General features: G+C 45.8%; 1 protein-coding gene across 6 annotated transcripts in view; it reads right to left on the reverse strand.

Moving 5' to 3' along the window:
* Nucleotides 1–12,468: 12,468 nt before the first annotated feature.
* The window catches only part of septin9a (septin 9a), a 74,495-nt gene continuing 72,892 nt past the window's right edge, over nucleotides 12,469–14,071 (reverse strand). For all 6 annotated transcript variants that reach the window (XM_071912295.2, XM_071912296.2, XM_071912298.2 and 3 more), the window contains one exon: nucleotides 12,469–14,033. In XM_071912295.2, coding sequence (XP_071768396.1) covers nucleotides 13,892–14,033 — 142 coding nt within the window. In that variant the 3' untranslated portion in view covers nucleotides 12,469–13,891. The remainder of the gene's footprint in view (nucleotides 14,034–14,071) is intronic.

Consider the following 14,071-nt stretch of genomic DNA (forward strand, 5'->3'; position numbering starts at 1 on the left):
GTCCAGCATGGCCATTAAACATGAAAGGGAAGCCTCCATTTTGTCAGCTCCTCAACAGGCTAAACAGACTATTTCCCACACAGCAAATAAACAGCCACACTATATGTATCACTATCTATATACACCCATTTATTAATATTATCTCTTTTGGGTTGACTGTCCCTGTCATGAGCACACACACACACACACACACACACACACACACATTCCCTCATCATCCTCATTAAATTCCATACAATATGTATAATGAATGTTTAATGAATATAAATCACCGCAGCCTGAATAAAACCCATTTCATGAAAGTGGAAGTTGTTTTATTACCTAGAATTCCCCAACAAGCATGTGACAATAGCACTTCTGCGTTTTGTAAAAGTATGTGTTGAAATGTGCTTGCGTGTGATCTGATCTCCAATCTGTGATATAAGAAGTAGAGATCTAGAGAACAGAGGAAAGAAGAGGAGAAAAGCGAAGACGGGATAAGAGGAGAAAAGAAAGGTATAACTCTGTCTCTTGTCTAACAAGAGGCAGCTTCTTCCCAGTCCCACTGTCTCCCCCCGTCTGATTCTAGTAATCCCAGCCAGAAAATCCTCCTTCTTTCCTTACAGGATTCCCAAATCCCGGGTAAATCCTCGGCTGAACTCTGAAGAGAACTTTAGTGCGCTGCGAACCCCTCTCTGTCTTTATAGAGATTTGTATCCTTCAAAGCTCTCAGAGTCTGCCTACTCTCATGTGGTCCTTTTGGCCGGATGCCGAATTACACGCTGCGAAAGTGCTACCAAACTATTTTCTATCTGCGCATTGTAGCGTCAGTGAATTGACTCGGTTATAAAACATCTGGAGGAACCCATTGAACTATACGACACGGACCCCCAGATTTTGTCTCTCGGACCCAAATCTGAGCATATTTTTATTGTTAAATATGATTTTGGCCTATCTGTATTGTAGGCAGAGAGATGAAATATGACCAAAAAAGTAATTCTTCTAGATTCTCTAATTGCGTTAACTTCTTGTAAATGAAATAATGGGGAAGTTTAACAATTCATCGATTTGCTGGGGACCCCCTGGATGCCCCTCAAGGACCCCTGGTGGTTCCTGGACCCCACGTTGAGAACCACTGCATGTAGACCATTGTTATAAAACCATTATCTTAAGACATTCGTTCTTTTGGTTGTTCAAAAACTTTTAAGTCTTTTGTGCATATGAGTGTTATTAGTGGTAAATGCATAGTAGAGGACTTGCTAACCAACTAAACTCCAACACAGTTTCTTTTATATGTGATTAGAATAAATAATTGAACACATGGAAGGTTTCTGTCCTGCGACCTTCGTCAGGCCCTCGTAATCCTGAAACACTGTTCAATACAGCGATTTAATTGCAGCGAGAGAGGCAGCATGTGGGTGTTGAGTTCTCAGAAAAGCGTCTAAGTAAGTAGGATGTTTTCAGCAGTGGGGGAATAGGATGCAGATTTCCTTCCACAGAATGAGGCACGCTAAGCCCTCTACGCTTTCAGTCTTTGTAACGCGGTATCTCTGCATCAATTTCAACAATGTTTAAAGGACAATACAGCCTCCTGTTGTCTCTCTTTGAACCCGGGCGTCCTCCTTAATGAATGGAACCTGGGCAGGAGCACTGTAAATAACCCAAATTACAAAACCACATACTTCCCCATTAAAGCAGTCTCATTAGGAGGTTTACAAGAATTAAAGGATCCATGTTGCCCCTTCTTCCTGTCTTATGTCATTAGCATGGCTCTAAAAGCCTCGTTGAATAAAAAAAAAAAAGAAAAGAGCGCGCTATTTTCCACTGTGATGTCATGACACAAAGGAGTGGGGTCTTGCCAGTCCTCCATACTGTGGAAATAGTAAAAAAAACAAACTGAAAAATAAGTATCTGTGTTAATATTGCTAGGCATATCTTAAATATTCACAACCCACACAAGCATGCGCACACACACAAACACACACACACACACACACACACACACACACAGCCCCGAGTCATAATAGACAAATCTAATTTCACGTGGGGGAAAATAATATTATTACAGTGAAACTAGTCAGTTGTGTGTTGGTGTGGATGCATGTTTGTGTTTGTGTGTGAGTGTGTGTGTGTGTGCGTGAGAGTGTGTGTGTGTGTGTGTGTGTGTGTGTGTGAGTGAAGGGCACTATCCGTCAAAGGGTATTGGCTGTTGAGGCTGGCAAACTCTAATCCACTTGTTTCTGCAGTATATAGATTAGCACCAGGCTAATGGATAGGCTGCCAAGCTGGCGCACACACACACACACACACACACACACACACACACACACACACACACTGACTGACTGACATTCACTGATAGACACACACACACACACACTGACTGACTGACATTCACTGATAGACAGACACACACACACACACACACAGAGGCAGAGATGAGGACAGCCAGCTAGACAGCCAGCCACAAAGATGGACACACGCATGCGAACACCCACCCACAAACACTAACACACACACACACACACACACAATCACTGTATTAAACATTTTGGACTTTTCGGCAATACCAGAAATACAATAAAGGATGACGTTTTATAGGAAAGGGTCACCTTGAAATTCCCTGAGGGAGAAAAACAACAACACACAAACAGAGTTAAACCAAAGACAGACACTGGCCCTATCTCTAGGAGAGAGGGAGAGAGAGAGAGAGAGAGAGAGAGAGAGAGAGAGAGAGAGAGAGAGAGAGAGAGAGAGAGAGAGAGAGAGAGAGAGAGAGAAAGAGAGTGAGAGAGAGAGAAAGATACTCTGAAGCAGCAAAAATAAAAACCCTGTACCCATAAACACTCACACTCCCAAAGCACCTACACACATGCTCCCCCCCCCACACACACACACTTGCTCACCCCCCCTCACCAGACATAACAGATAGTGCAAAGATGCAACAAGCCGTAATGCAACAATCCACACAGCAGTACACATTGTAAACATAAACATAAATCAGCAGCCCAAACAGCCACTACAGAAGTCTTTGACAGTTAAAAACATAGAGGACCCCCCCCCCCCCTTCTCCCACAGCGCACACCGCCCCGTCCAGACACCATACATCCTGACACGCAGCAACATCATTAATAATACGAACATTCTGCATTAACAGCGGGTCAGTAGGCCCACTCCCCTACACCAGATGGCCAGTGTTTGGCCGGGCCAAACAGGAAGGGAAGCACAACGCATTTAGCTTTCTTCCTAACTGAACACACGGAGAGTCCATCCAGCAAGTTCAGACCAGGTACAACACAGTTAACACTGTACAAACACATGAGCAGGCTCAGGTGAAACACAAAAAGGACAACCCCATCCCCCCAGTCTCAGCTGAGAGAGAGAGAGAGAGAGAGAGAGAGAGAGAGAGAGAGAGAGAGAGAGAGAGAGAGAGAGAGAGAGAGAGAGAGAGAGAGAGAGAGAGAGAGAGAGAGAGAGAGAGAGAGCTGAAATCACCTTGTGCAGAGGACCTTGTCATTTGCATGGTGCATAATCTCCAAGGCTCCATGCAGATGAGGTGCACAGCAAGGGGGACGGACGTGTGTGTGTGTGGCGTGTGTGTATGAGAGAGAGATGTGTGTGTGTGGATGGCTGTCAGTAAAGGATTTATCCACGGACAGCCAGGCGAAGCATACCCCCTAAATCACGACAGACCACAGATAAACACACACATTTTCACCCACACACACTCGCATCCGGAGCAGATTTGCATACAGAATTTTTTTTCCCCATGGTTTCAGCGCCACAGATATATAGCCTAGCATCTGATTACACCTTTTTTTGCCCTCTCTCTCCTTTCCTGCTCTCTTTTACTCCCCATCAGATGTTGAATCAGAGGAGGAGGAGGAAGAGAGCAGAGAGAATAGAGGCTTTCATGTCTTTAAAGCCGCGTGGCACTCAAAGTCACATTCTGACACGTAAGGTCAATGGCATTCCTCATCCCCGTATTCTGGCGGCACATGATTTTTTTTTTCGGCTCGAGTCAAGAGGAGCGACGAGTGCTTTGCGTTCTCAAGTGAAAATCAGCCCTTTTCAACTTCACTGCCAAGCGCGAATCCCGGTCCACGCTGCGCTGTCGAATTTCTAGAAATGCATTTTTGCTCTTATTTGATAGTTTATAGTAGAGAGATGGGACAGAGAGAGAGAGAGAGTGGAAAGACAAGGGACAAAGGTCACAGGCCAGATTCCAACCCAGGAAGTCACAGATACATCATTTATTTAACCAGGAAAAGCCTCATTGAGATTAAAAATCCCACAAGAGAGCCACTTCACTCTTTTAACTGAAATACATCAATTAAACCACAGAATACTGTGACCATCAACTCGGCAGCAAAATGAGCAGTGTGGAGTCTCTTAACTGAGGAGGACTGAGGAATACACAGCTGAAATATTTTAATTAAAACGCTCAGGGTCTCTCTGTCTCTTTGTCTCTCTCTCACACACACACACACACATGCTCAGTCTCTCTCCTTTATTCCTCTGTCTGCAGCACACATCTAATTCTATCCTTCATGAAGTGCCAGTCATCGATCAGTAGCGAGGCTCTCCACCTTCCTCTCAGAGCGGAACGCAGCCAACGCTAAAGTGCTTTTGTTGGAAACCTCACAGCTGCGTATGGAAACTGAACAGAACAAAAAAAAGCGTTTCCACGTAGCGCACCGGGCCTTACGATACTGAATGTATCTGGGAAAGCGCACACACACACACACACACACACACAGAGCTACAGAGACAGGAGCGCAATCAAAGCAGAGACGGAGGTAGAGAGGAAGAGGAGGCAGAGGATCAGTGGAGCAGAGCAGAGAGCGAGTTTACCCAGGGACTCTGAGCCAACATTTCCCCTTTAATAAAGAGCACGTTCTCCCTCTGTCTCTCTCCGCAGGCTACGAGAGGCTGACTTTATTGGTTCATATCTGACTGACTGCTGCAGGCACGGGGGAGCTTGTACGTGTGTGTGTGTGTGTGTGTGTGGTGGGTGGTCAGCATTCACCCAGCAATATTAGGCCTTCATCCTTTCATACACAGAGGCGGGAAAACGGAAGAGAAAGAGGGCAACAGAGAGGGAGCAAAAGCACAAATGAAAGCACATGACAATATGGGAATTTACTTTTATAGTTAATATCATTGGGGGCCTTGGCATAATGAGGGAGAGGGAGGGGCTCTGGCTTAGTTTTAAGGTTTGGGCTTATGGAATACCTCCTATAACGTCCCAAGCGACTTACCGGTGTGAGATCCATTTAATTAAGGTTTGTATCTAAGGGTTTGTGTAGGGTTTATCCTGGCTTCTGCACTGTCAGTCAGATTATATGACTGACAGCCAATGGGGAAATTAGGATTGTACTGCAGAAAAGACCAGAAGCATTATATTAGCACACACACAGACGCCAACACACACACACACACCTGCACTTACCTGTGCTGTGCTGTGTGGTGTGTGTGTGTCTTTAGTGTCTCTGTAGACGCCTGATGGCAGTTCCATAACCTGGGGAACAAACAGATGGTCAGACAGACAGGCAGCGGAGAGACCCAGGCGGCCATCGTGAGCTTTATTAACCGTTTCCATGTCTAGGGTGATTCTGAGGCAACACTCTAGGTTGTAGTCAGTTTTGAAGTGTATTTCTCTCGCTCTCTCTCCTTACCGCTTACTGTATCTTTTCCCCCACTGTAGGCAGCATTTTCAGTCTAGTTTGCTATCAAAAGTTCCTGTCACACCATTCCCTACCTGCATTCTTCTCTTTTACACGCCAAGCTACTTTTTCCAATTATCAGCACGGGAGTGGGGGAGGGGCCGTGCCGATGTAGTTGAGGTATTTGTGCATTTGCGTCTGTGTATGTATGTGTGTGTGTGTGTGTGTGTGTGTGTGTGTGTCTCCATCCAAGCAGCTGCACCTCTCCTCCTCTCTGTATCGCCGCCGAAGCCCGATGTGCAACCAGGGGGAAAATTAATTTCTTATTACGTGACCCCCCCCCCCCCTTCTCTCCAACTTGGCCTCTCCCTCCCTACCTGCCTCCATCCTGTTTGTCCCATTACAGCTGGATCCATCTTCGCTGGATCTACATACACAACACACAGCACCCCCCCACCCCCCCCCCCCACCCCTCCCAATTCACTCCACTTCTCAACAACCAGCCTTTTTTTTCCCTGCTCTGTCTTGTATCCTTCCTATCCTTAACCTCTATTACTATTCACCTGCAGTCCCACCTGGCTGCAAACATCAAACCGGCTTTAAAAACCCCCTTTCCAGAGAGCCGGCTGGCTTTATTCGCTGAATCTCTGATGGAATTTGCAGGCTGTCAGGAGACTTGAGCAGGAAAGTCAAACACCAATCTGGCAACCGTGTCCTTTTCTAAAGCAGCACATTTAGATTTTCCCCAGGCACATGCACACAGATTGGATCTTTGGGTGTGCATTAAGACCTGCATGCAGATGACACACATGCACACGCGCACAGACGTACGTTTGTGTGTGCACGTACACACACACACACACACACATTGCAGATAAGCCCATCACACATAAATCAGGCCTCTCTTGGCTACTTTGCCATCAGTCCTCCTAACTCCTCAACCTGCAGTACTTTATTTTAAGCTTGAGAACTGCAGCATCTTCATAATCACTTCTACCATTCAAAGCCAATGGGGCAATTATTCTTTCTCAAAGTTGCGGTTGGAGTAGAAGTGTGCACATATGTAGCTCATGAAGAAAAACAACAAATCGATTGCTCAGTTTCAACATCATGCTCCTAGTGGTTAATTCAGTTTCTCCTAGTCATTCAGTCAGGGTCCTGGCATGGTTTTGTTATAATTAGCCCCTAGAGGACTAGACATATTCTAATCAAATGCTAATATAATGATTCCAAGTTGTCAACTTCATCACCATACATATTTCTTTCAACGTCTTTTTTTGACTTTTGCTACATCTCCTATGCACAACACATAGTTCATCCAAATGGTTTCAGCAGTGGTGTGCATGTCTTCTAGATAAGATGAACTGAGCATTTATTGAAGATTTGGCATGGCACCTGAGATCGCATTTTCCACCACCCTCATAAACTCAGAGCACTCAGTCGATCAATAAAAATCTATAAACTAGCAGTGATAAACAGTGACCATGCCCTCCAGAAGGTGACTGGATGAAAACCATTCTTATGAACACTGACCAGTATAAAGCCACTGATTATCCTCTCATTTTCCCCCTCTCTCCTCAGGTACACATCAGTAGTTGATTAAAAATGCGTGGTACTGAAGGCAAAAGCTGTGCACGGCTGTCAGAAAATCACCTCTGTGTCCAGGACTGATTAGACCTAAGAAGCGGGTGCACACATTTGCTATGGTCGTACACTGGCTCTAATTTCACAGATCAATGTGGTCACATACATGATAGATACACAGAAAACGGATGAACCACCCCACCAACTAGAGTTGTTTTTAAGCATTCTGAAAACTAGAAACCCACTGGGACGCATTACATCAAAGAGCAACCGTTTTAAAATTGTACGCAAATCATTCTGTGGTTCCAATGAAATGTTTTCGTTTAACCTTTCACCTGGATTACTGAAAAATGTTCCCCGAAGTACACCCAGCATCTAGGGAAGTGGAAAAAAAACATGTGTGGCTGAAATAAAACGTGTGAATGAATCAGTGTGAAAATGGACATTGCAATAAACAGAGCAGAAGGAGTTCAGTAGTATATCGATCGGGAGCCCTCTGGAGGACAAGCCAGCGCAGCAACTATCCACCGACACAATTATATGAAATATTGAGCTTCTCCCCACTCTCTCTGCTACTGGGACCTCTTCCAGCTCTTCTTCTGTTAACAAAGGGGCCTTCCCATCGACAGCACCTCCACATCCATTAATGCCCCAGTAAGACACAGACACACACACATACTGTACATGCTCTCCATCTCTCTCTAGCCCCCATCCAAATGCTCATTCCCCTTCTCTTCCCTCATCCGTCTCCATCTCGCCATCACCTCCACCTTCTCCTTCCTTCTCTCTGTCCCACTCCTTCCCTTTCTCCATCTCTTCCTCACCTCTCCCTCCTTTGCTATCTTACTACCTCCGTTTTTCTTCCTCTCTCCCCATTTCTCCCTCCAACCCCTCTTCCTCCGTCCCCTCTTACCCTCCATCCATTTTCTCTCTCTCCCTCCGTTCATCCCAACATTCCTCCCATCCATCAACTCTATCAGCAGGCTCTGGAGTTCTTGGCAATGTGCCATGACACTCCCCTTAGGGAGTCGAACCCACCCATCCTCCACCCTCACCCAGCCATCTTCCACCCTCACCCACCCCAGCCATCCTCCACCCTCACCCACCCATCCTCCCATATTTCACAGTAGAAAGTGTACTGCCTTCTTGTGACTACTCTCAGTCCCCCCCTACACACACACACACACACCCCTCTCTGGGGAGTGGATGGGGCCCCACCACGACACCAACCAAACCTCAGAAGGGCACTGAGGCACTCAGCAGCCAATTAGGATCCGCTGTGTGTTGCCATGTGAAGGCTTGAAAGCTGTGTATCCACTATGTATCCATTTATAAAGGCTGTAAATACGTGATCGCCCCGACTGTCCCGCGCGTAAACAGCTGGCAATTAAACAATCAGGTTATCTCCTGGTCCTAGACTAGTCGAGTGCAGTGGAAATGGAAGTGGCACTGACCAAAACTCACAAAGCTCACTCCCAGACCCTGGCAGAAAAACATGCACATTATACACATAAGCATGCACAGTTGCAAGAACGCACGCACGCACGTACGTACACACACGCGCACACACACCCTCGCATTCATTCCCATAACGACGGCGTTCACTCACGTCTCCGACTGGTTTAATTACTCACAGTAATTAGCCACAGGCAGGAGCTACCAACGATGCTCTTCTCTCTCTCTCTCTGTCTCACCCTTCTCCCTTATTCTGTCTAGATATTTCTCTCTCTCTCTACCTCAAGTGCTTTCTAGCAGTGTGTATGACAACCAGCGTGCCAGCGTTGTATAAAAAGCAGCACACCCCTGCCTTCTTATATCGTGACCAGTGACTGGCATGACTTGGACGGCTTACGGTTTTACGGTTTACCCCCGATAAAGTGACCCCTGGAACCCCTTATCAACCCCATATTACATACCCTCGCCCCCCACCCAAACCCCCACCCGTCATTTCTTTGTTTTTCGATTCCTCACCCGTGCACGTTTCAGGATTTTTTTCTTTCGAACCCGACCCCATCTATCCCAGCAAACCCATTTCCTCTCTCTCAGTTCAGTCAGCTAATTGAATTTGCAGCTGACTTTTAATTAACGGCGGGGCTGATTTGCATATAGTCGGATGATTTGCATACGGCGGGCGGCCCCTCCCCCCTGCATGTCTGAGCGCCTGGCACAGAGCCAAGAGCAGGGGCGGAAACTGACATCGGAGAAAGAAATAGGGAGGGAGGGGAGGTGGGATGGATGGAGGGGGAGAGAGGAGAAGAGGGTAAGGTGTCTGCAAACAAAGGAGAAAAGAAAGAGCAGATGGAGGAAGGAGAAGGAGACAAATGGGGGACAAACAACTCACATGCCATGGGATGAGATGGGGGCGTAGTGGGGGGGTGGGGTGGGGGGGGGGGGGTAGAGGGGTGGCGCAAGGTAGACATGCATACACAGTCACACACACATATGCATGTACACACAAAGAAAACACAAATAAACATGCATGCACAACATGATCACCTACTTTACAGACACGCACACACACCTACACACACACACACACACGAGAGGCGTCCAACTGGCACAAAATACCTCCACAGATTTTGCAATCAAGAGCGCTAATTAACAAATCAAAAGGAAAAAAAAAAAATCACGCGATGCATGCTAAATAGTTATACTCATCTTACAAACAGGTGTTAATTGGTGGCACATTGGCTCTATGCAGATGAGCTGGGCGGGCTCGCTAACGAGATGCGGTAACGAGGTGCACTGCAACGCGTTTGCCGACCGCTACCTAGGCTGCTTCATAAGGAGGGATGCTGCAAGAGAGCGCGCAACTCACGGGGAGCGTCTGCACTGACAGTAGTGTGTCTGTGTTAAGATGGAGGAAGTTTGGATCACTTTGGAACAATTTCAAAGGCTTTTTCCTTGCAGAGACAAAGTCACATGTAAAAGACATATAAAAGTCACTTCTAGCTCAGCGTCCGATTTATGACGATTCCATTCCAAGCCCTCCCCTCCCCCAAACATATTGATACAATACTGTAGCCATCTCTTGCATATTCATGCGGTCATACATCAGCCAGGGTGAGGATTCGTCAAACAGCTTCCTGTCCTGAGGGCTCGCTCTGCTCTGATAGGTGCCCTCCATCACAATGTGCCAGCCTGACCGATGACCACGCCCCTCTCTATTAATGCCCATCCCATAATGTCTGATAGAGCGGTCTCTCCGTCTGGTGGTGACATGCTAATGTGCGAGGGCTATTGACTGGGCTGTGCATCTGCACTACAATCTGGCAGCAGTATGGCAAAGCTGTTAAGGTGTCGCTAAGCATTAAAACAGCTGGCATTGGACAACAACTGCAATCTGGAGCATGTATGTGTGTTGATATACTACGCATTGCAACTGAAAAATACCAAAACGCATATCTCGGGGCCATATAAGGCTCAGTCCTTCCTGCAGCGACCCGGGTTCGAATCCAGCCCGCGGTCGTTTGCTGCATGTCCTCCCCTCTCTCTCTCCCATACTTTCCTGTCTCTCTCTCACACTATCTCTGTCAATAAAGCATAAAATGCCTAAAATAAATATTAAAAAAAACGCATATTTCCATAACAAACACATAGTCATTCTGAAACAATCACACGCACACACCAGCCAACCCATAACCCTACATGTGCTCATACACAAACACACTGTGTGCAAACCAACCCAGGATCTCTCTCTCCCAGTCCCCCTACTTCATTAGTATCCAGAAAGAATGCAGCTCATTAATGAATGTCATTAAGGCAGGCGGCGGAGTGCTGGGTGGCTGCCAACAGGACTACTGGTGGGTGGCGGGTAGGGAGGGGACGCGCTACGGTCAGTGTGAGAAGAAATGCAGCTGCTTCTCTCCCTCTCCCTGTTTGTTCCCATGGGAGACGGAGGGAGTTGTAGAAAAGGAGTATGAGAATGCGGGGGTCTCAACTTATGAGTTAAGAGTATGGGTGCGCTAGGGGGCAGGGGCGTGGGCGTCGCAGACGTGTGCCATCTGAAGACTGCGGGAGACGGGAGACGGCAGACGCCATTTTGAGAAGCGACGCAGCGAGTCGCCATTTTGAAATGATCAGCATGGGGGAAAATGGGAAATAAGAAAAGTATAACCACAGCCTCTCATGTAACACACAGACATCTAAGCCAGTATGAAATTTTGAGTTTGGGAGACCTGATTGATGACTGGTCAGGTCACACGGCCATATAAACCTCACTATGACAATCTGATCTCAGACCAGCATTTTCCATTCCTCCTTTTATGCATTACTGTTCACTTTCTCTCACACACATGCAAAGTGTTGTCAAATTATCCATTTAGCTTTAGCTTTTTGGTTGAGAATGAGATGAGATGGGACCTTTGTCACTTTGTTTCCCTCTCAATATTGACACCACTCAGTGCGTTATGATTCAAGAACATACTCACTGGATTTAATAAAAATACTTGATCACAAAAATATCTTTATACTTTTTGTGTTTCGAGTCTAAATAATAAGTCTGAAATAATGAGGACATTTAACTTTAAGCTAACAGAATGAAGCTTTCCTCTAGTTCCTATGCACAAGTCCTGCAAACCCTCAACGACTTGCCCTGCCCTTCTTAAGCTTCAAATATCAAATCCCATAACATCAGTTGGTTCACTTTTGTTGACCATTGACAGACAAGCGTGATATGTGGCAGGGAGAGTATCCGTTAGCTCAGTCTCAGTTCTGCCAATCCCATTAGCCTGCTCTGCCCCGGTACCTCGGTACGCTGATGTCTGCACCTCCTCACATCGATCCAAGGCCTCGTCTGGAGCTCAGGACTCCTCTTCCCCTTTCTCTCGCACTGTGGGGAAAACACGCACTCTCATGCATTCGGGTGATTAGTGCTAATCAGCCATGCACCAGCCTAGCAGGCGGCCATATTGATTTCAGAGGCTAATCAAGAAAAAGCTTAATGACATGGCAATTAAAGTGCTCCAGTGTGTGAATTACACCTGCGATTAAATGCTATTGGGAGCCAGTGTGGTGGAAAATTATCTTAAGCGTGGTCTTCTAGGCAGTGTGTACCGTCACAGGATATGAGCTGATGTATTCACAGTCGACTCCCTCTACTACAGTCTGGCTGTTCATCTTACTTCCTCTGCAGCCCGTCTCTGTGAAATTCACTAGCAGGAAAAACACAGCATGCATTTTTGAAAGCAAAAATGTTCATTATTGCAAAATAATAAAAAAATAAATCAAAGAAAGTAAATATTTACAACTTTAATCTTTATTTCTTTAAAATAAGATATCAAAGGAAAAAAATTGTTATTATTAATAATACCAGTACAAAAATGTTTCAGAACACAGAAGAATATACAGGACAGAGCATGACAGTGGCAGCTTTGGAAGTTATATATGGTTCAAACAGACAAAAACCATCGGTACACTACGGAAAAGAGGGGAAAAAATTAAAATAATGGATACGTCACTGGATGGCTGGATGTTTTTGTTTCCAGATAAAAAAGTGGGGGAAAGGATTGAAAAATATCTAAATGTAGCCTCATTGGCACCAACAGATCTGTTCTCCTTCCAGTTTCAACCAACATGCTAGCAAACATTCTCCAATAAATAAGGCACTATGATGGGCCCAAGAATGGGGAGAGTATGTGTGTGTGTGTGTGTGTGTGTATTTGTTTGTGAACATTCTGCATAAGTGGATCATAATTGATGACAAATGTTCACATCTTATATTGTGCATAAATACTATTCATCTTAAATCACTCTTAAGGTATTACTATTAAAAAGCAATGACATTTATTACTGGGAATCAAAAAGGCATCAAGGACATATGATATCCATATTTGACATTATCAAACATAAACAGTAAAAGCAAAACATTGCTTGTGAGGAAAAAGGATAAAATCAAACATATCATGTGCTGCTTTGGTAGCCAGTTTTTTTTGTTAATTATGGGAGGAGAATTGAATTACAAGGCATCACACAGACAGACAGACAGACTGGTATGACTGTATGTGTGTAACATGTTGCCAAAGCGCTGACCAGCCCCTACCAACATGCTTTGTCACTGAATGACCATGTACTGCTCAAGAGCAATGATGAGCATTATTTTCCATGTTGCCACAGCTGTGCCTATGACCACATTAAACTGGTGTGCGATTCCTATGGCACAAATTCTTCGATGTATGGCTAAAAAATCTATTTGAAAAAGGTGAAAGCGGAACATATTAACAAGTTACTGATTAAGGCGCTTCTGACTTTGGAACATATGACAATGTCGCTGTCAATCTGTCCCATTTGGCAGATACAAAGCTATTGGCAGAGTAAGTAAAACCACAACGGTTAACTGTAAGACCGGGATGCAGGAAAAAAAACAAGTTGCAGCGCACTGAGGAATATGTAACCTCTCCCCACTCTGTCAACGATAGTGAGAGGGCATTGTTTGTTAATGAGGCAATGAACTGACATGAACGGTCCATTCAGCCACTGAAAGTCACTTAAACAAAATCCCTCTGGCAGGCTTTCAGTTTGTCTGTCCCACCTGTGTGCTGGGGGCTTGGCACTTAAGGCTGGAGTGGAGGGTTGGAGGGGGCAGAAGGCTGGCAACAATGGTCAAAGGCTCATAGGACAAGGAGTGATGGAGGGCTGAAGTGAGGAGGGGGAGCGGGTGGCGTCTACATCTCGTGGGCAGCGAGGTGGTGTTCTGGGATACCGTTGGCATGGGCCACCACCGTGTTGTTCTCGTTGAGGCGCCGCACACGGTACATTTCATAATGGATGCTGCTGGTGATGTCCTTGATGTTCTGCATATGGGTCCTGAAAGACACACACACACACACACACATCAATGAGAA

Source organism: Centroberyx gerrardi, chromosome 7 (genome assembly GCF_048128805.1).
Source record: "Centroberyx gerrardi isolate f3 chromosome 7, fCenGer3.hap1.cur.20231027, whole genome shotgun sequence".
In the NCBI taxonomy this organism is placed as follows: Eukaryota; Metazoa; Chordata; class Actinopteri; order Beryciformes; family Berycidae; genus Centroberyx; species Centroberyx gerrardi.